This window comes from Chenopodium album, chromosome 4 (genome assembly GCF_948465745.1).
Source record: "Chenopodium album chromosome 4, dcCheAlbu1.1, whole genome shotgun sequence".
In the NCBI taxonomy this organism is placed as follows: domain Eukaryota; kingdom Viridiplantae; phylum Streptophyta; class Magnoliopsida; order Caryophyllales; family Amaranthaceae; genus Chenopodium; species Chenopodium album.
This window is the reverse complement of record NC_137837.1, coordinates 9496742-9519413: the sequence shown is the minus strand read 5'-3', so window position 1 is coordinate 9519413 and position 22672 is coordinate 9496742. Positions and strand designations below refer to the sequence as shown.

Sequence of the window (22672 nt, the reverse complement as noted above, 5' to 3'; positions counted from 1 at the left end):
CTATGGTCTGTTTGGTAGACAATAATCAATTTTGGTAAACTATGGGGTTAGAAGAATACGTATTGTTGTCTATCCCTTTAATTTTTAAAAATGTACACCCTTACCTTTAAGGCTTTAAGCTAAAGTGAAGACGAAATCGATTGGGGCTTCGAGTCTGTCAAGGTGGACACACGCAGGGTCGATGAAAATAATTTATCTACTTTGATAGTTGATGTCTAGCAATTGACTGGTGCTTTAAAACAAGTAATGATGGCTCAATATTTATGAAGGCATACAAGATACAACACAACATAAGTTTTTTTGTGGTGCAAACAACATGACCTAAGCTGTGAAACTTTGATTCTTATTCGGATAGAGTATTTTTAGAATTAAATTATTATTATTTTTCATTGATAGTTGATATCTAGATTAGATTATTGCCAATAACATACATCCTTTGTTTGAAATAGTTTCTTTGTTTTAAAATTACATTTGGCATAATTTTGTCATATTTTGAAATAGACATTGAGACTATTCCTATAACATTTAGCATAATAATATTTATACTAGTATATGTATACATAAATAAAGGCAAGTCAAAGTTAACATTGGAATAGTTCACAAAAACAAATTGAAGTGGTAGAAATTATTCTTATACCTTGTCTTAGAACCCTCATGGATGATGAAATAGACAACAGTTAAAGAAGAGCAAAAAACCAGTTACAAAGTTAGAAATTTAAGTCAATGTAAGTCAATTTATTTACTTCTTTTTTTAAAAGTCAGTTTCATAATAGTTGTACAATTAGCTCATTGCTGATTATGCCGAGTAACGTAAGCATGTGTACGTTATAATATAAGCTTATGTATACGTTAGCATCTATTGAATTTTACTTGCTTTGACCTATTATTTTTCTGCAATGCTACCAAGTACGGAAGACTTTGTTAAGACTTGAAATGTGATTTATGAATATCATGAAAATGTAATTAGTTAATGGTTCGGGTGATGCCCTGTGTAGACTGTAGCTATGTCATTGTTTATAATTTGATCTTAAATGTTCATGGAAAATGATAAATATACCATATGTATAAGAAACCAAATAAGAAAATATGAGTACATCTTATTAAGGATTTTAAACATTAATTATACTGATCCGTGTAATCTTTTGTCAACAAAATTTCACTTTATTTCATTTTAGGTTGTTAATTATATAATGCTTATATATCCCACATCATTAAAATTTGAGATTAATTAATTGAGCATTTAACTTTCGCAATATAAAGTATCACTTTATTTTTCCAATTAAATTGTAGCCATTATGGTTCAAGTTTTGATAATAACGTTTCTTCTTCTTAAATAAGTTCAACTGATGCTCCTTGCATTTTCTAATAAAAGTCTCATTTGTTCAATCTATTCGTATTTGTGAGTGATAAATTCAATTTTTAAAAAACAACACTAAGGCCTTGTTTGGCAAATGGCGGTTGGCTGGTTCACTTGGCTTGTTTGACCAGCTGGAATGTTTGGCTATTTATAATGACTTTTGAAATTGGTTGTTTAAGCTAGTTGTTTATAAAAGTGTTTGGTAAATTAATTGTTGATTGTTGGCTGTTTATTAGATAATATGTGGGCCAATAAGCCAACAAAAAAAGCTACTCAAAGCAGCTTTTTCATTTTGGCTTAAAAGCCAGCTTTTTCGCTGATTAAAAAGCCAATTACCAAACACCTTTTTTTACTGTTTGACCATATAAAAAAGCCAAAAGTTAACCAAACACCTTTTTTGACTGTTTGACCATATAAATATTCCAGAGTGTACTGTACAAGAATATAACGAGTATCTACAAATATTTCATAACAGATCGAGAATAGTGAGGTTCCTCATACTATAAAAAGGATAAAAAGGGGGGTTTTTAATTTGGAATTTGGTTGATTTTGTGGTGAAATATGGTTAAGCAAATTTTTGTTTAGAATCATTCATTTACATAATCAATGAAATTTGTCATAATAAGTTGGCTATTTCAATAGCGTATTAGCTATCTTCCTTTCTAGGTAAGATTATATGACTGTAAAAAACTGACCCATTCTTAGCGTGTGCAAAAGAAGTTTGGCTATTTCAGATGTAACAAACTAACAACCTGTTGTCCGAAATAATGCCAAATGGCCAGTGAATTGGTGATAAATATTTACTCCGTATATTATTATATTATATGCAAAAATTATGAAACTCACTCACTAAATTTTAAATCTAATTTGGTGCAATTAGTTGTGGATTTACTTGAAATTATAAGGTCAAATTCTCTCAATTGTAGATACTTAGGCCCTGTTTGATTCACCTTAATTTTGCTGAACTGAAATTATTTTTACTGAACTGAACTTAATTTTACTGAACTTAAATTATTTTTACTGAACTGAAATTATTTTTTTTACTGATTTTCTATTATAATTCTTCTTTAAGAAAACTGAATTTTACTGAACTAAACTTATTTTTACTGAACTGAAATTATTTTTACTGAACTGAAATTAATTTTACTGAACTGAACTTATTTTTACTGAACTGAAATTATTTTTACTTAATATTATTTTTTTTAAGGTGAAAAGAACAGGGCCTTAGAGGTGAAGATTTTACTATTTTAGCATCTTACTCGGTTACTCGTAATCTTTTCCCTCACTTCTTAAGTTCTAAGTTACGCATATTGCTCTGTCCGATTCCTTCTTTTTTTTCTTGGGTTATAAACGGAGTATTTATATTACCACCATTTAAGTTAATCACAAAAAAGTTAATCACAAGAGTTATTTTTTATTTTATTTTATTTTTTTGTAATCAAATTTACATTCATATACTTCCTCCATTCTTTTTACTTGATCCACTTTGATTTTTACACTATTTATCATTCCTCATTTGACCGTATTTTATGAATAATTTGTAAGGAATATCATATTCATGTTGAATCTTTTTTAATTCGTCTTAATAAGTACTGTACTATTGAGTACTGTAATATATATTTATAATTTTTACTTATCGAGAATTAAAATTATTGATCATTAAAGTTTTGCATTGACAAACGTGATAAATAAAACAGGTCAAATAAAAAAGAACAAAGAAAATATGACTTTTACTACTGTTACAATAATGGAGTAATAATTCATATATGTATTATGTACTTGTTCTACATGTGCAGTTAACCTAAAATGGAGGTTGGTGTCCTATGAATATAGTTATATAATTAACATGACTTTTGCACTTAAAATAATATTGACTTATGAAGTAAACATATTTATAAGAAGAAGAGAAAAAACTACTCCCTCCGTTTTTAAATACTTGATCCATTTCTCCACGCGCGGAGTTTTAGGAGAAATTGGAGAAAGTATTAAAATATAGAGGTAGTGGGGTAGTTGAGAAAATAAAAAATTGTAAAAAGCAAAAGTAGTGGAAGAATAGGAGGAGATAGAGTATTATGTTGGGTCCACTAAGTATGAAAAATGAATTAAATATTGTAAAAGCTTTCAATAAAAGGAAATGAACCAAGTATTTAAAAACGGAGGGAGTAATTAAGTACTTCATCCATATGTTATTTTTTTTATCTTATTTGGCTTTTTATGGTGTTCAAGATATGTTTTTATGGTGTTCAAGATGTGTTCAAGATATGCATAAAAACGATAAAAATTTAATATTAATAAATTATAAGTTTTATTACAAACAATTTCCAAAAACAAATTCTAAATATAAGAAGTATTACAATTTTAACAAGATCTCATATACTTTCTCTGTTTTTATTTACTTGCAACACATGGTCTTTTAGAACACATTTTGAGAAAGATATTAGACTACTTTAACGAATAAATTAATTCACGAAATTAAGGGATGAAGGAAGTTCATAATAAAGACTATCTTTTAGGTATCAACTACACGTTATCTTGAAGATAAAGTATTTTGACTAATTCTAAAAATCTTTAATGAAATTTCCATCTCAAGATTTTTATACACATCGTACCTTTAAGCTTTAACTCTCTTACGTATACGCCACACACACAAAATAAAAAATAAAATAAAAAACCTTTAACCCTAGGAAATTGAGAGATTTTATAACATAGATTGAGTACATAAATTTCCACAAAAACTTTGTAATGAAAAAGCAGCTGTTATTCTTTCTCTGAAATATCATACTCGTACTTGCAACATTATTTTTTATTTCGATTCATAAACTTGTATAGTTGTATAGTTGTACACTTGTACTCTGTAATTCACATGTAAATGATGTAATCATATTTTTCTTTTTTTAAAAAAAAAAAAAAAAGGAAAGTAGTTAGCATTTAATCATGTATTATTATTGTATTAATGTATGCAACTAAGCATGATTAATTTGACAAACATAATTAAGAAACCCTCAACAGAAGGCAACGCGTGGTAATTTCATCTATATTTTAATAAAAAAAAAGTCTTAATATAGAATTTATTTTAATTTTTTAAAATTCAGTCTTCTTTATAAATTTTCCAAAACTAACAACTGCAATTTCCGTAAAACTTCCTCGATCACATAATATAAATCCTCCGATACTTTTTTCATGAAAGTTATAAAACCTAGTAAATAACGCTTCTATTTGAGTTGATAGTTGAATACTTATAATTTACCAGAAATTAAAAGGGTTTTTATAATTTGTTGAATAATAATAAATTACGAGTATAAAAATTAAGAAGAGATTGAATGGGAGGTTGTTTTTCGGATGTGAGTGGTGGAATGGCGGCGGTTGGTGGGCCCATGCCAATGGCGGCGGTCGGAGATGGACACAATGATGCAGTCGATTACTTCTACAAACTTAAGGGTTATCAACCTTTGTTTACTCAAATTGAGGTTTGATTTTTATTATCTTTAATTTAATTAATTTTTAATTAACTTAGTCAAATGAATAAATAATTATAAACCCATTAATTTTTTTACTGTGATTTTAGCTGATATGTATTTTTATTTTCTGGGGTACTGTTTCTTGTTGTGGCGGCTGATGAATTTTGTTGTTGGATAATATTGTCAAATTGAAGGGACCCAGTTTGGGGTATACTAGGTTTTCTTGGGTTTGAAAGTTGTAATCTTTATTAGTAATCTTGTTAGGGTTCTTCATACGAAAGTATTTTAATGATTTTATACAAGTATAAAGTTTTTCTTTTTGAAATGTTTGGAATTGACTTTGAGGTTGGAGGAATGGAATCTGATTTTTAAATTTGGAAGTGGGAATTGGATTATTTTAACCCACCAAACCTTTGAATTGAATTGAAGGAGATGAGAACCTATCGAACCCTTTGAACCCCCATATCTTAAATTGGAGATGAGAATCGAACCCTTTGAAGTTTGAACCCCGATATTTTAAATTGGATATGAGAATCGAACCACCCTACCCGAGATGGAGACTCGATCATTGGGCTCTGACATGATTCTTTTAGTATGTATGTACGGGGTATTAAAACAACATTGTCTTATGTTATGGATCATATGAATCAATCTTTTTATTGAATTTGAACTTTTGGACCTTTGGATAAATTTATTGTCCTGTGGATAAACACACATGAAAAAGAAAGGATTTTTTGGTTAAACCAAGCAAGCAAACAAAAGGAAACCCTCATGTCAAAATCAATGTCTTCTATGTATGGGAGCTCGTTGAACTGAGTATCTTGATGAAGATTATTGAGAAAAAAATAAACTATGCTGTTGATGTGACATGTAAAAACCTAGGTGTAATATGCACATCAGATCTCACAGTATGGATAGCTTTCAAAGCAGCCATCTTCATGACACTTAATAGTCAAGGGCATGAACTGTGGCAATTTGTTACATGTTTAGGCATTCAAGCTCCTGTAATTTGTTCTACATACAATCCATGAACTTGGAGGTCATTTTCAGACAATTGTTTCCAACTTTCCATAGCATAAGAGTATATTCAAAATGTTATATTCTATTTATCAGAGACTGGTCAATGGCGAATGTTGTTTTCGTGTCATGAAGGAAAGAAAGGATCAATTCATGGTGGTCTATCTTTTATTTTGATTTTATTTTTTTATTCCAACTAATTAACTTGGTAGGCTGGCTATGCTATCAACCTAGCAGTTGTGGTGTAAGTTTCATTATTTGTTTCGGTGATGTGGAACTTATTAAGCACTTGGGTGTGTCAATCACTCAATCGTGTATAAAGAATTCAAATATAGAAGACCTTGTTTATGGTCAATGTAAATTTATTGTATGATTTCATATTATGGAGTAAACAGGAATATTATTCCCTTGCTAACACTTGTAGGAGGAAACATACAAAACTATAGTACACTTGTTGGAGGAAAAAAACATACAAAACATATTATTCCCTTGCTAACACTTGTAGGAGGAAAAAACCCTAAGACCCCGTCCCCACCCCTTTTTTTCTCCTAGTCTACTATAGTATGTTTTGCATGGCCACATTTGTAGGATTATCTAAGGGTCTTTTATTATTATTATTTTTTTTAATTTTAAAAATCATTTTTATATATAGTGGAAAGGATCATCTTAATTTATTAAAGGGAGTTGCACTATGTTGAGATTCCCATGAACATTTGTGCATCTATGCATAGAGTACAAATATTATTAAGTGGTACTCATAACTTATTAAATTAACTTGTTTATTTTGTAAGGGTATCTCTTATAAGACGTAACTGTTATAAATAAAATGTTATACATTTACATATTCTTTGTTTCAATAATGTTTTATCTGCTTGTTGTTCATTGGATCTTGAAAATATTTAAAATGGAGTTGTTAGCTCTCATATCTTACTAGATAGGTGTATGAGAGAGCTTCCCATGCTATAAAGTTGTATGGTTTTGATAGCTGCTGGGTATGAAATTCTTATAGAAGGGCAATGCAATTGGAATATAATTTCATTATAGTATTGATGTGCCTGTTAAAGTAGTTTGATGCGTTTATGGTGGGTTTATGTATTGTTGTTGGTCAGAAATAAGTCAAATAACTCTTTCAAGATTTTAGATAGGAAAAAAAGAGGTTCAATATGGTATTAAGTCTCACTCAGTCGGCTGTATGAAAGGAATTCACAGGCTTGTTTGATTGAGGAAGGGTTCTTAAAACCATAACTCTTGAGCTGGGACTGTATAATTTCCTCAATGCATGGCTTTAGGAGTCCAAGCTAGCTACTTTCTGCTAGTTTAGGTTTAGCAAGAGGCTTAATTTAGCATTTTCGGCATCTTGGTGAAAACTCGAGCAACCTAAAATTGCAAACAATGACATTTGAACTTGCCTTTTCTTTTGCTTTGAATTTCTGGGTTAACCCATGCAACAAAGGCATAAGCAACAAGGCCTAAGTTATAGGGAGGTAAAATTTTCTGAGTTAAATATGAAAAAAAGTTGGAACAACATGGCATGAACAATTTTAAGAAAACTTTCACATTCACAACAAGAATCAGAGAAGATTAATGAAGTAAATACATATTTAATTTTTTATGAGAAGTTTGTTTTATTGTGGTTCCCGTGTTTGTTATTATTGTTCATACTCCATTTTTTTGTAGTAAAAGGTTATGCTCTTCCACTTTTTTCTACTCTATTCTCTCTAATTGTAGATATGTCCATCCTCCCCCCCCCCCCCCCCCCCCTTTTTCTCTTCTAAGTTTGTTTTTAGGAGATACCTAACTTGCTTGTTGCACATCATCCTCTTCATAATTTCATACATGTAAAATATGGAATAGCCGCAAGACCAATTTCCCTATGTACCATGGTGCTGTGACCCTTGTGCGGTATGTACATTGAGGTAGTAAGACAATTTGTGTTGTAATTGGGAGAATAGTAATAAGAATATAATGGAAATGTTCATGAGTAAAGTTCTACAAACATTACTTGAAAGATGTTATGTACAATTAGAACTACATTTGCAAATTGTTTTGATCTATGATGAGCCATGTTTCTGTCTTCATCTTGTGCAAATATTTAACCTCCTTTGTGGATTGATTATTTGATTTTCATGGCCTTAGCTAGATGCCTAGATGTAGAATCCTTGTTTTCATGTAGAATCCTTGTTTTCATGTAGAATTTTGATAGTTTGCTGGTGTTCTAGGTCTTCTTTGAGGACTAAACATGCTGCTCTTTTGTTCTGCAGTTATCCCTGTCTGCTTCAAAGCTACTTGACCGTGATATCGTTTCAAAGGTACACTTTCCCATATTAATTGGCAGTAGTCAGAGCCTATGTCACATTTAATTTGATTTAAGCTGAATGAACAGCTTGATAGTGGGCGGTTGGTGTTGGGTTGCTAATTGCATTTCTGCATAAGTGTGTATGCAATTGTTATTTTGAAGTTGCTGAGCTATCTTGATACTTCATCTTGTCACCTTGTTCATTAACAGAAACAATTATTATGGCAATCATTGAAACAGTGCAAATTGCACCAGTAGATTTCTAAAATTAATTGCATTAAAGAGCTTACCATGGAGAAAGAAATAATTTTTTCATTGCTTGATACTCTTAACTGATAATTCGTAGATATGACACCAAATTATATATATCACCTTCTTAAAATCACTCACATAAACGATTTGGCTCAATGCAGAGTGATCCAATGGCTGTAATTTACATGAAGAAGCGGGATGGAACTCTTGAGGAAATTGGTCGTACAGAGGTTATCTCAAACAATTTGAATCCTGTCTGGATTGGGAAAATACCTATTGCCTACCATTTTGAGACTGTTCAGCCACTGGTGTAAGCACCTTTCTTTTGACATTAAACAAGCTCTTATAAAAGTACTTAATCATAATTCATTCACCAGTAGGACCTCAGACAACTTTAGTCTGATCCATTTATATATTGTTCTTTGTTACTAACAGGTTTCATGTATATGATGTTGATACAAGATATCACAATTTACCTGTGAAGGTATAGTTTTTTGCTTCATGTCTCTGACTCTGTGCTATTTTTTTTAAGTTACATGTTTCTGCCTTCAGGTTCTCATAGACAAATTGCAATTATTTGTTTCAGTCACTCAGGCTACAGGATCAGGATTTTCTTGGAGAAGCAAATTGTGTCTTATCAGAGGTACTTTAGTTGGATCTTAGAAGCTGAGTTACTTGCACACTATTTTTTTTGTGCACCATACATGAGCGTTGCAAATTGGTTAGAGGTTGAGTATCTATGTAAGATGTGTTATAATGTTTGCTTATTTTATATCCTCTTTGGCAGATATTTACGAAACGTGATAAGACTTTGACTCTAAAGCTGAACAACAAAATTAAGAAAACTGCAGGCATTTTAAATGTTCATGCAGAAGAGAGTGTTGCATCAAAAAGTGCTGCAGAGATTGTATTCCGTTGCACGAATCTGGATAACAAGGATTTGTTGTCTAAAAGTGTATGTAAACTTTGTGTCGCTTTGATGGTTGATTTTTTTGGTTTTTACTTGTGTTTTTTGTTGTCACTAACCCTCACCCCTTGCTTATAGGATCCTTTTCTGCGTATATCTCGGAAAGTTGAGACTGGAAATGCTGTTCCAATCTGCAAGACAGAGGTTGTTAACAACAACCTAAATCCTGTATGGAGACCACTTTATCTGAACACACAACATTTTGTAAGCAAGGTAAGCTTATCTCCTTCTATTCTATGCTTATGTAATTCACAGGAGCAAATTATGTGGCGTAAAAGGAGTTGATGTTGCTAGATATAATTAATATTCTTGTGTTTCATTTATTAATTCTGTTGCAGGATAACCCTTTGATTATCGAGTGTTTTGATTTTAACAGCAATGGAAATCATACTTTTATTGGGTAATTATCCTTACTATTTTCTGTATCTCCTTTCTTCCGTACTTTCCTTTGCTTGTGTGGTCTATTTGTGATGGATTACTAACAAAAGTATACACTTTGAACAGCAAACTTCAAACATCAGTAGCAGCCTTAGAAAATCTGCAAAAAGAAAAGACTGGTATCAACTTTGTCAAGCCACACAACGGTCGTGAAAAGGTGCTTTGTAATGAGCAATAATTGGATTCCATGGACTCTACCCCCTTTTTTGTATCTTCTAATTATTTAAATCTATGGGTGATGATCATGCAGGTTCTTAAGGGTCGGTTATTTGTAGATACATATCGTGAAAAGCAGCTGTACAGCTTTCTAGATTACATTTCTAGTGGTTTTGAGCTCAACTTCATGGTTGCTGTTGATTTTACTGGTACGTAAATTCCATTGATGCTTTATAGGTGCATAAGTCATTGATTTTAACTCTACAATCCTTGTGGTTATGCTCTTCTTTGTATTTGTACAGCTTCAAATGGAAATCCTAGAAGCCCTGAGTCCTTGCACTACATTGATCCCTCTGGCCGATTGAATGCTTATCAGCAAGTAAGGCTTCATTGTTCTAGATCTGAGTTTTATTAAAACCTAAAATCTCATGGAAATAATGTAGTCATGATACACTGAACACACTTTCTTATCTTGACTTGAGCCTAGTACTAGTTACTATAGACCTTATTCACCATTGGATTTCTTTCAGGCTATAATGGAGGTTGGGGAGGTTTTACAGTTTTACGATTCAGACAGACGTTACTCTGCATGGGGTTTTGGAGGAAAGACAATGGATGGCAGTGTCTCCCATTGCTTTAACTTGAGTCCAAGCTCGTACAATAGTGAGGTAATATGATGCATCCATCTTACTCCTCCTCTCTCCCTGACTCTACCCTTCTTCTTTTGCTGTCATTTTTTTAGCAGCTTATTCACATAGATTGAGATGCAGAGTCATGCATTAAACAATTTAAATATCCATATTGACCATCATCTTTCCATGTGTTAATCTTACTATGGTTTAAGATTTGATTATGTACTCACTATTTAGTAACCAGTATTCACCATTTTGAAGTAAAAGGAGTAAAGATAAAAACTTGAGACTGAACTTCGGCACTACAATTTTATCTGTATTTCCAACTCTTGCTCTTCTAGATTCATAACAATGATGTTTAAGGTGTTATAATCAAAGAAATTTTTCCATATGATCATAATTTACTAAGTTTTGTGTTTTTATTCTTTTTTTTTTAATCCTGATTTTGTGATAATTATATGGTGAATGGGCCTTAGCTTGAAGCAAAACTTGGTCTAGAAGTTTTTTTCTTCAACTAAGATGTGAATTTAAATGTATCTTGACATCTCATGCAGGTTGAAGGAGTTGAAGGAATTATGGCCGCTTATAATTCTGCTCTTCAAACCGTTGCACTTTCCGGACCTACTTTATTTGGTAAAGTAGTTCACAGAGCTGCAGAAATCGCTGGCCAGTCCCTCGAACAGACTAAGAGCAAGTATTATGTACTGTTAATCATCACGGTAAGTACGTCTTATAAGATTGTAGTTGTGTTCTATTACGCTGTCTGTCATTAATTTTAATCGCATTGCTCTGCTGTTTTTCTTTCAGGATGGAGTTCTCTCAGATTCCCAAGAAAGTATAGATGCTTTGGTGAGGGCATCTGACTTACCGTTATCCGTCCTTATTGTTGGGGTGGGTGGTGCTGATTTTACACAGATGGAGGTAAGCTATTGTAATTAGCAAAAATATTCTCATTGTTGCATGCACTTGACGAGGTGTGTGGGCAGGATGATACAGGATTGTTATACTGATGCCTTAGAGACTTATGTAAAGTGTGTAACTGTGGATGAACATCTGATGTGAAGTGGGGATGGAGGGTGTATGATAACGAAAGCTTTGTTTTTCTGAGTGTTTGGCCTTGAATCATTACATGGTAACTTAAATTGATATTTACATCTTAACAGATACTTGATGCTGATAAAGGGCATCGGTTGGAGAGCTCTACAGGTCGTATAGCAACTCGAGACATTGTTCAATTTGTTCCAATGCGTGATGTTCAAGGTTTGTTATAATCTTATTCACATTGAACAGATTTGTAATCTTTGTATTTTCACCATTTCGCTTTATGTATAATTGTATATCAAAATAACTTTCTAAGTTCACTAATTTAATTTAATATGGTTGTGTTGTTTTCTCGTGTGCAGCAGGGCAAAAACCCATGGTTGAAGCGCTCTTGGAAGAGTTACCCGGGCAATTTCTGTCTTACATGCGTAGTAGAGACATCAAGCCATTAATGTGAACATTGTAAAGACGTTCCCTCAAGTGCCCATTTTATCGACCATGCCATTTAGCTTCAAACAAAGATGATGTTTGCTGGATTAATTAGTTTAATGATGGGTAACAATTACATTTATATGGGTATAGGCTTTGGTAGTTTTTGCAGAGTGCAAACTGTATATATATAAATATCTGCTTAGGTTTTTAGTGGTTGTTACTCGTTTGAGCCTTCGAGGTATTCATTGGTTTGTTGATGAGATGGTGATAGAGAATATTCTACGTACAATCTCTACCAGGTCATTGGTTTGTTTATGGGAGGTGTTAGTTCTATAATTCCTTTATTCTTTGATACCTACTGTATATTACGAAGTATTGTCTCTAATATAAGATGCTTGAATTTTTCTTTTGGTCAATATACCTATTTTTGCAAAGTCATCTATTTTATCATGCCTCAAAAGTTTACTCATGATATTTTCATTAATTCTTAGGTTAGAACTAAAAAATGTATGCTCCTCAAATTTGTTCAAGTATTATACATCTACGTGAAAATATTTATATTCTCTCCGTTTCATAATGGTAGTCTTATATGAAATCAATCACATAAAACAAGAAAATAAATATATTTTTATATGCTAGAAAGTAGAAATCCTTACAGAACCTTCATGTATTGAACAATTTAGTTTCTTTAAAGGACCCCAACAATCTTTCAAGATGATGAAGCCGGAGGCTTGAGGTATTAACAAGCTGGTGTTTCAACGCAGTACTGTATCTTTCATGTGAAACACTAGTTGATTAAACTTACAACACTATGCTTTAGGCAAAATTTGAAGACATCCAAAGTGGATAACATACATTGTTTTCATCATACTTGCTCAAACATAGTCCATACATCAAAAACATCTGCAATATCAGAATATTTCTGCTATATATTTTAATACAAAGGCAGGTTGATCTGAATTATTGTTTCAAATGATGTCTATAACGATCTTTGTCCCTAGCCGAGTAAGCATGGTAATCACGATCTCGATCTGCAACAAAAAGGGGGGAAAAAAACTCACTATCAACTTTGACACATGAACTACATCCTCTGGAAGAAAAAAAAAACAAAAAAAAACTGCTCACTCACGTTCCATATAAGTAGAATTTGAGGAAATACCTCGAGAAGAATGATGCCTTGATTTATCCGAATGACCTCCTGAATTGACAAAGAAGACAAACAGAATCGAGAAAGAAATATCAGAACCCAGCTAACAAAATGAAATAGTTAAAATTGATTATGACAAGCAACTGTTAAAGAATCAAGCTAGGAAAACACTGACCTAAATCCTTAGCTTTATCCCGGGATCGGTGACTTCTTTCTTTCACTATCTCCCGTTCAATATCATCTCGCTCTCTTTCCCTGTCAGAATCTCTTCCCCTCTCACGATCCCGGGACTTCTGTCTATCCCTGTTCCTGTCTCTTTCTCTATCCCTGTCCCTAATCCTGTCTTTCTCTCTATCCCTATCCCTATCTCTGTCCCTTTCTGACTCCCTGTTTCGTTCTGCACTAGATTCTGTTCTGAGTTCAGGCTTTGACTTGACCATGACGTCCTCTCTTCCTTCACCATCATTTTCCATGTCCTTGGACTCGTCATCACTTCTCTTAGAATCTTTTATCTTGTCAAGTGCCTGTTTTACAAGTGCATCTCTGGATCCCCCAGTATCAACACTAGCTGCAGCACCTGAAGCCGTCTTTGTCACACCAGTATCAGCACTAGCCACTGGTGTATTCAGGGAACCTTCCTGGAATAAAGCGGAAACTATCAGAAAAGACACGGCAACTTAAACTAGGCATAACTATAGTATAGTAATTAAAGTTAACAAAAATGAATGAGTGCTAGACGCAGTCTAATAAACATTGCTAGACCTAATAGTAGGGCCAGTGTGCTAAAATGACAGACGGGTGATGCTTACTTTGGGCACTGCAGTATTCTGTGAATCCCAAGACTTGTTGGATGATGTGAAGGAAACTGACTCCTTACAGACAGGTATATACTTGGCCTTTGGACGACTATACAGATGAGCTAGAACTCTACAGACTTCATCTATACCAGATTTATCTGCATCGAAGACCTTCCACCATGGTGGATTCTCAGGAAGGGGAACTCCAAACCTTCTCGCAGCAGCATACACAACTCCACAAGCGACCACCTCACTTTTAAATCGAACACATAGAGTAGTCCGCAAACTGAGATAAAACACAAATGCAGAGTTAAGCAATGATATATAAAGCGAAGAACTCAGCTATTACAAAGAGTACCTAGTCAAACATATATACTTTTTAGTACACATATATTATTTAATTAATATAGTCTCTAAGACAAGTCTAAGCCCTCATAGTGGCCCTTAGTCACAAAAGAAAAAACAAATAGAGATATCATAAAATGCTGCAGCCTGCGGAAGACAGATAGACAGACAAGGAGAGAGTCTGGTCAACCTCGTGAACATAGTCTAACTACAATAGCTAGTGGCAGTAGGAGACTAGATGGAAATAGAACTAACGGCATATTGTGGCAGAAAGCCAGTAAAGTGCAAATACTCGCAATGGTGATTTTGTATTTGTAGATATATGATGCCTTAAGCATGCGGTAGTAATCAATTTAAATATTTCCATTGGTTAATATTTGATGAATTAAAATTTTAACATGCCGGCCTATTAAAGCTCCATTCATGCCAAAGAATTTAGCAATCACCAACAGTCCTCAACGGTTCATTACACCATTACCTTATGACTCAACTACAATACTACAAATTAGATAGAATATGCCAGCATTAAACATCCTGGATTCTTATGCATAATCTGACATGATCTGTCCATGAATTTATTTAAGATAACAATTTTAAATAATATCACTCAGTGCTGAACTGTAGGGAAAGGGGCTTAAAGGCTTCTCTGGTACAAGGGATTAATAATAATATCAATTACATGGGGCAAATTTTCCAGCTATAAGTGCAGGAATCATTTACACTCTACTCACTTACATTTATTTTCCTAAGGCACGCTATGGAAAGTTCTAGTGTATGACAAGGAAAAAGGCGCAGTAAAAAGGGTCGTAGAGCCTAGCCAAAATCTGTAGGAGTTAAGAGGCAAGGCACATCATCAAAGTAAGACACTACTCTTAAAAAACATAACAAGTATTAACTGCGTAAAACAGATTGCAAACATAAATTTAAAGCATCCAGTCTTTCTATTAGAGTCTTAGCTTCGCCTTGCCTAAGCTTTTGTAAGCGTTTGGGCAACAGCAACTAGGCACATTATAGGCATGCCTGATTAAATGGACAGTCCTACAGATGTAAATGAGGTGAGTAATGTGGTTGAAATTATACAGCTTAAGTTTCACTAAGCATCATAAATTTCATCACAAATTCTTATTCCCATTCATCATTTCATTCCATGTTGCCAAAGAAAAACACTTAAGCAAGTTAAAATAGTCAAGCCCAGTCCGGCATAGACAAGACTTCATACCCTGCAATTTCCTCTATTCAACGAGAGTACGTTCAAGCCAAGGACTATTTTATCTATATTATTTTCCTGTCCTTCAAACCAGTTGGCAGAAATTGAGTTCCAGGTTAAGGAAAGATTCATTCTAAAGGTAGGAAATGGTTAGCATTAGGCATTTGGGACAACCGTCCTCTTAATCCCTAAATCAAGGGAAAAATTGTTAGTTATACCAGAGAATTGTTAGTTATACCGGAGTATACTTTATGCCACAATTGGATGATGTGGCCAAAAAACCTTACCCTGAAAAGAAGAGAAGAAAAAAAAAAGAAAAAAAAAAAAAAAAAAGCTTAGAGTTTTGAACTCTTACGGACCCCTTCAGAAATCAATCAAGGATTGCCATTGATAGTTGTCACTACGCTGAGTTCTGCAATCATAGTAGCAGGTTCTTTTGCCTCTAAGACTTCCTAGGAAGCAAAGTATAGTGGCGTGCATAGGATTGTGAGGCAACTAGCAATAACTTCTATCCCTCCAGTTAGACCATCTGTCTTTCCCAATCAGCTAACATTTCCTGCCCTACTTCCAAAAAATCTGCCAGGCACTTGGCCTTGATTTTCACATGAAACACCACAATAATCACTGTTACTCATCTAGATAGATGACCAGAGAACTGTCTTTAATCGCATTACAGAACATAGACAAACAAGGCAACAAATTATTTTCAGTCTCAAGACAGCTTGAGGGTGTTACTATAGAGTGAGAGCATGAAGAAGTGATATTCCTCAATCCGTACTGGGTCATAGTGCCATACTATTTGACATATTAGAGTTTGTTAAGATTGATTTTTTTTATTATTCACTAGTTTACAGAGAGGAATGTCGTAGGCCATAGGATATAGCTAAGTATGATATAAAAGGATCATTCAGTTGGTTGGGCAAGAGGATGTGTTTTTAGTGTGCTTGTGATCTAGCCAAAAAAAAATAAAAAAATAAAAAAATAAAAAAATAAAAAAAAGAAAAAGAAAAGAAAAGCCATTTGAAGAAAGAAAAACAACAAAAAAAGTTCCCCCTCGCCGTGTATATATGTACTATTATAGTTTCACACTTTCACTAGTTTGATGCGAAGACTGAAGAAAAGAGGCAACAGTACTCCGAGAGTAGGAAAATAAAATAATTTTAGAAGGCAGATAATTTAATCAAATTTTAAATTTTACAGTGCATAGAGGAGTGAGCAGAATTTAGTCAAGATTATTGCTGTATTGCATAATTGTGTACACAGCTATACAGTTGTTTGAGCTGCTGATATTTTTAACTTCTCCTACTGGCTCTCTACTTCCCTTGTTGCCTTATAGTAGAGTAGAAACAATGAAAATATAAGATAATAAATTGTTATGAGATTTTGAAATACTTGGGTGATTTTATTTGGTAAAAATACTATAATAGTTCTAACTGTTCATATGTTTTACTATACACCGGGTATTGTGTTTCTCCATTTCCTAGTCTCCATGTTTTTGTATACTGTTACTATTATCCTACACCCGGTGTAATTTAATACCTTCTCACAATTTCTTTTCTGCATGGACATGTGCAAAGCAAGTGGAAAGGAGTTCTGGGTGTAGGATAGACAATTAGATACCCTGCAATATGTCATACAGACTAGGTAACTATAGACAGAAACCCCAACAAAAACTCTACGGCACTTGATACGGAGTAGGAATTCTCCTAATTGAATGGCATATCATTACAATGCCAAAACCAGCAAAGAGGCATAGCACTCTCCCAAATTAAACGAATAAACAATAATATGAATGATTGCAAGAGATTAGGAGCTGCCTGGGACTCCTGACCTTTAATTTCTTCTGACTTTAAAAAATGAACTATGAATCAATGTATACCTACGACATGAATGCATAAAACTTCAAGAAGATTATGATTTTAGGATAGAATTCAAGCATTCAAGGCAAGTTAAAATAAACACAAGTTCACACACTCTAGTCAAAACATAAAGATCCAATAGGTGGCATCACAAGTCAACAAAAAACCATTATATTTACAGAGAAAAGAAAGATATATGATATTAATTGATGTGAGAGATACCTATCATTAGCTAGATTCCAAGCATCTTGCCTTAACTCTGAAGGTTCTTTAAGTTCAAGGACAGCTAGGTAGTTTGATATGAATTTGTGCGGGTGCTCGACATGACAAATGAAACCCATTTCTTTCAGGAGGTGTCTTTCTGTTCTTATCAAATCCATCTTCAGCTCCGAATATTTCTGTTACATAATGGTGAGTACAAAGTTTCAAACTTAAAAAGACAAGGACACTAATTTTCCTTTTTAAGGGATAGATATACAAGTTAATTGGATAGACAAACATACAGCGATATCCTTAGTAACTAATATGTCAAATTGATAAGCAACAAGAAATGAGAGAAATATATGACTAGATACGTACTTTAGAATAAAGATCCAAATGTTCGACAGGTAAATTTTCCCTTCGACATTCCATTCGATGGAAGACAATGAGAACTTGTCTGGCTTTCCTTGGACTCTCCTCAAGTTTTGATGCCAGCCAAACACAACTGGCAGCTACTCTCTGAAAATCAGTTAAATTAAGATTCAGCAGCAGAATCAGTGCAGAAAGAACAGTAAGGGAATCACAGAATTACATGTCCAATCCAAATAAAGCAACAGAAGCAGAATATTAACCTTAACATTAAATCGGGCAAATGACTTTTTGCAGTAAAATCGATGGAACAGAACCTGGCCAGTTGCCATAACGGCTTGAGGTCTAAGATTTCACAATTAAGGACAACATAATCCATAGTTTATTAACAATGGCATAAGGCTATGGAGCACAAGCACTTCATATCACCTCAAGCTACAAAGGGTATTAGTACTTCTACACTTCATATTGGACCAAAATCATGGAATATATACAAACAAACAAACAAACAAACAAAATTACGAGTCCACACTAGGACACTTACCCATGTTCAACAAGAGTACCTGAGTATGAGTAACATTAAAATACATGGAGAAAGCCACAGCAGAAATAAACTAGCACAAGATTGAAACAACATGAAGGATACAATCTAAGAAGGATGCCGCTCTCTTGAATCAAATCACAGCCATAAATCCGGAGAGTAGTTTCGGTTTCCTGATCAATGGCATCTTTCCTTGAAGGAGAATTAGTTAGCTGCTCTTCCGTCAAGTAAAAGGTGTCAATTGCCGTGTAAATCATCTTCCACCAATGCCCAACAAAGCTGTAACAAAGGTAATTGTTGATTATATTCAACTCAAATACACAGCCTATTGTGACAAGCCAAACTATACGATATCTCATAGTAGTATAAATAAACTAACTAGTACATTCAACACATGCTGCCAACAGGCCCCCATCCCTGAGCCAGGGCAATAGGCGTAAGGAGAAAAGACTAATGTTCATTGTTTTTCATCCTAGCAGAAAAGGGTTATATATAGAATTCTGCAGAATTAAGCTGAATGATCGAAGTGGTTCAATGATAATCATCAAACTTATTAAAAATGAAGAGGGTATTCAATATTCGGGGAGCAGGAGGAAAAGAGCTCTGATTTCATAGTTAAATCCTAACATTAAAGTGTTGTACAATACATTAGCAACCAAATTTGATTCATAATTATAGGGATATTTGATTCAATTATCGATTTCATAATTTCAGAGATATTTGATATGATGATAACAAATACAAACAACTTACCTCAGAAGTTGCTTCAATGGGGGATACAAAAACTAGATTCAACAGAGAGCGCTAACTGCGCTTCAATGGAGAACGTTGAGTACTTGAGTGCGCTTCAATGGATATCTCACTAATCTGAGATCTGAGAGAGAGAGCAATTCTATGGATCCCTTATGGGTTGAGTCTCTATAGGATCGACCTAGCGCAAACCTTTTTAGGGGGCTATGGGTTTAGAATATAGGTTTGGTTCACGAAATATAGGTATGAGCTATGGGTTTAGAATGACTAAAACCCATACCATATGTTTGGTTGTCAAAAATATGAATTTCAAACCCATACTTCAAACCCATGAGGTATGGGGTTTAGAAACCTTGGGGGGGGGGGGGGGGGGAGGTGGGTTTGGCTCATTCCATTCCCTTAGGTATCAAATAAAAGGAGAAAATAGTGAGATATTCCATTCCAGAATTAAACCAAACACATGGTATTAAGTATCAAGTTCCAACCCGATACCACTTTAACCCCATACCTGATTCCAACCCCATACCACTCTGTGAACCAAACGCCCCCTTAAGGGTTTAGAGTAAATCTGTTTTAAAAAATAGGAAATTTTGATTTTTGCTACCTATCAAACACATCAAATTGAATTTGCTACCTATCAAAAATTTTATTTTATTTTGCTACCTAACATATGCCCTTTTTTTAAATTTTGCTACCACTAAACGGAATCCGTTAAGGAATCCGTTAAGTGGGTCCATAACGACACGTGGCGTGTTATTATTGGCCAAAAAAATTAAAAAAAAAATAAAAAAAAGAAAAACCTAAACTACCCAGCCGCCACCCCCTTCCCCCCAACTCACTGCACCCCTCCCCGAAACCACCACCCGCGTCGCACCACCAGCCCCAACCTACCTGAACCCTCCCCCTCCCTTTCCCGCAACCGCTTCGCCCCCAAAAACCACCAAAACTAAAACCCTAGATCCCACCACGGCCACGAATCTGGCCACAAATGGCCGAAATCGGCCGGTTTTGGGGCTCAGTGGCCTTAACCGGCCGAAATCGGCCCCCCTCCTTCGCGGCCGGCGTCCAAACCCCCTCCCCGGCGCCGGCGAACCTTTTTCGCCCCACCCCCCGCCATCCCCACCCTCTTTCCCCCCTAAACCACCAACAAAAAAATCGAAAAATCCCCAAATCAAAACCCTAGATTTCGATTTGGGATTTTTTCGATTTAGGGGTTTAAGGGGTTGCCCTATTGTAACGGTTTTTAGGGGTTGCATTTGCTCGTTTATGTAGTAGTGTGAAAAACTGAATTTCTAGCAATATGTAGAGCAGATTGCTATCACTGAACAACTTGATCGCCTTAGGGTGTTGAATACCCATACTCAAAAGTAAGGCTTTTAACCACTTCAACTCATTTGTAGTCATTGCCATGGATCGATACTCAGCCTCAGAAGAAGAGGTAGAAACTGTAGGTTGTTTCTTGGTCTTCCAAGAAATAGGGGATTTATCAAAAAACACAAGCCAACCTTTCAACGAACGACGAGTAAGTAAGAGGACATGTCGCCCAATCTAAATTACACCAACCCTCCAAAGTCAGGTCACTATCTGCACTCAACAAAATACCCTGTCCCAGGGTACCCTTTAAATAACGAACCACCTTGAGAGTTGCTTCCCAATGCTCAATCCGAGGTTCGTGCATAAACTGTGAAAGAATATGAATCGAATATGCCAAATCTGGCCTAGCCACCGTGAGATAAATCAACTGCCATACAAGTCTTCGATAAGACTCAGGGTTTGCAAGCAACTCACCACTAGCAAGGCTAAGTTTGTGGTTTTGTTCAATCGGAAAACCACTTGGCTTTGCTCCTAATAAACCTGCTTCAGAAATAATATCCAAGGTGTATTTTCGTTGACACAAAAAAAACCTGATTTACTACGAGCAACTTCGATGCCCAAAAAATATTTCAAAGGACCAAGATCCTTCATTTTGAAACAGTCACAAAGATAAGCCTTGAACACAGTCAACGCAGCGGAATCATTACCAGAAATAATAAGATCATCAACATAAACTAAGACATTAATCTGAACATTGCCTTTAGTATATGTGAAAAGAGAATAATCAGGGTAAGACTGAAGAAAACCATACCCTTTCAGAGCCGTGGTTAGTTTTGCAAACCAACACCTCAGAGCCTATTTCAACCCATACAAAGAGTTTCTCAAACGACACACCAAGCTCGGATCTGAGCTCTTAAAATCGGGAGGTAGTTTCATGTATACCTCCTCTTCTAGATCTCCATGAAGAAATGCATTATGAACATCCATCTGTTGAATTTCCCAATTCTTAGAAGTTGCAATAGCTAAGGAAAGTGCGAACTGTAGTCATTTTTGCCACTGGAGCAAAAGTCTCACCATAATCAATGCCCTCTTGTTGATGATTACCGAAGACAACCAAACGAGACTTAAGACATTCAATATCACTGTTAGACATAAATTTTGTCTTGTACACCCATTGGCTACCTAAAGCTTTCTTCCCAGGAGGAAGATGCTCTAATGTCCAAGTCTCATTATCTTCCAAGTCTTGTATCTCCTCTTTCATAGAACGTCGCCAACCTTCTGATTTAATGACCTCTTTAAAAGATTTTGGTTCCTTTTCCTGAACCACCACTGTAAGAAATTTTCGATAGTTTACAGAAAACATGTCACAATTTATATAGTGTGCTAAAGGGTAAGGCGTACCCGAAGGAGTGTTGGATGACGGAGAGGACTGAAACGGATTATTAGCAAAAACGGAGTAAGTCACATAGTCATGTAACTTCACCGAGGGAAATTTCTTACGATGGCCTTTACCCAAGGCCTCAAACTCAATGTCGGGGTGCTCTTCATGTTGCTACCGCTTCAAGGCAGGCCCCTCCGCGCCCCCTGCGGTCTATGGCAAGCTGTCGCGGGGTGGCAATGGAGCTGGTTGTTTGTTGCGGCAAAACAAGCCCCTCCGCAACCCCCCTGCGATCTGTAGTAGGTTGCCACGGGGTGCCTGCGGAGTTGTCTACCTGGCTATGGGCAGAGTGCTCTTGTGCGGTCTGCCTTGGCTGGCAGCCTGGTCGAGGTCCTCGTTGGCAGATTTTAATCGAGTAGGGGTTATAAAATCCCCGGGTCGATCTTGAGAACCAAGGTAAAAAGGGGAATTGGGTTTAATTTTAGTCGGTGGGGGTGGCGGAGGAACATCATCTCCGGCCATATTTGAGAAATTTTAGAGAAAAAAAAAAGAAAGGAATTCAAAACCAGCTTTGATACCATGTTAAATTGCATAAAACCTCAAAAGCTTGATTCTCATTGATAGCTCTAATGGCCGATATATAATACAAGATTACCTAGATAGGATAGAATTAGGAAACTAATCAAATATATCCCAAAAGATATTCTAGCCAAAAATA

The 22672-nt window shown here is 35.0% G+C and overlaps 2 protein-coding genes across 4 annotated transcripts; one reads left to right on the top strand and one right to left on the bottom strand.

Annotated features, from left to right (window-relative positions):
- The first annotated feature begins 4535 nt into the window (after positions 1–4535).
- Positions 4536–12446, top strand: LOC145626632 (protein BONZAI 3-like). Of its 2 annotated transcripts, none has more exons than XM_081679096.1 (16): positions 4536–4824; positions 8094–8141; positions 8542–8690; positions 8816–8864; positions 8967–9023; positions 9168–9335; positions 9426–9560; positions 9686–9747; positions 9852–9942; positions 10036–10150; positions 10244–10320; positions 10472–10609; positions 11128–11292; positions 11381–11494; positions 11737–11833; positions 11980–12446. In XM_081679096.1, exons 1-16 carry the CDS (start codon positions 4678–4680, stop codon positions 12069–12071), a joined length of 1704 nt encoding a protein of 567 aa, XP_081535222.1. In that variant the 5' UTR covers positions 4536–4677; the 3' UTR covers positions 12072–12446. The 2 variants fall into 2 exon arrangements, with proteins under 2 accessions (XP_081535222.1, XP_081535221.1); XM_081679095.1 differs by having other exon boundaries at positions 11977–12446.
- Positions 12447–12650: 204 nt separating this feature from the next.
- On the bottom strand, positions 12651–19437 carry LOC145626631 (cyclin-L1-1-like). Of its 2 annotated transcripts, none has more exons than XM_081679092.1 (9): positions 19266–19437; positions 18618–18791; positions 18235–18316; positions 17981–18121; positions 17624–17799; positions 14003–14276; positions 13369–13831; positions 13176–13244; positions 12651–13077 (listed from the first exon to the last, which is right to left on the bottom strand). In XM_081679092.1, exons 2-9 carry the CDS (start codon positions 18767–18769, stop codon positions 13007–13009), a joined length of 1428 nt encoding a protein of 475 aa, XP_081535218.1. In that variant the 5' UTR covers positions 18770–18791; positions 19266–19437; the 3' UTR covers positions 12651–13006. The 2 variants fall into 2 exon arrangements, with proteins under 2 accessions (XP_081535218.1, XP_081535219.1); XM_081679093.1 differs by having other exon boundaries at positions 13206–13244; positions 19266–19435.
- Between the last annotated feature and the right edge of the window lie 3235 nt (positions 19438–22672).

Coding starts and splice junctions, on each gene's coding strand:
- LOC145626632 (XM_081679095.1), top strand. CDS start 4,678: ATGGGAGGTTGTTTTTCGGATGTGAGTGGTGGAATGGCGGCGGTTGGT. Junction 9,943..10,035: donor CACACAACGGTCGTGAAAAG/GTGCTTTGTAAT, acceptor ATGATCATGCAG/GTTCTTAAGGGTCGGTTATT. Junction 10,151..10,243: donor GGTTGCTGTTGATTTTACTG/GTACGTAAATTC, acceptor GTATTTGTACAG/CTTCAAATGGAAATCCTAGA.
- LOC145626631 (XM_081679092.1), bottom strand. CDS start 18,769: ATGATTTACACGGCAATTGACACCTTTTACTTGACGGAAGAGCAGCTA. Junction 14,277..17,623: donor TGGAATCTAGCTAATGATAG/GTATCTCTCACA, acceptor GTTTTATCTCAG/TTTGCGGACTACTCTATGTG. Junction 13,078..13,175: donor AAATTCTACTTATATGGAAC/GTGAGTGAGCAG, acceptor TTTTTGTTGCAG/ATCGAGATCGTGATTACCAT.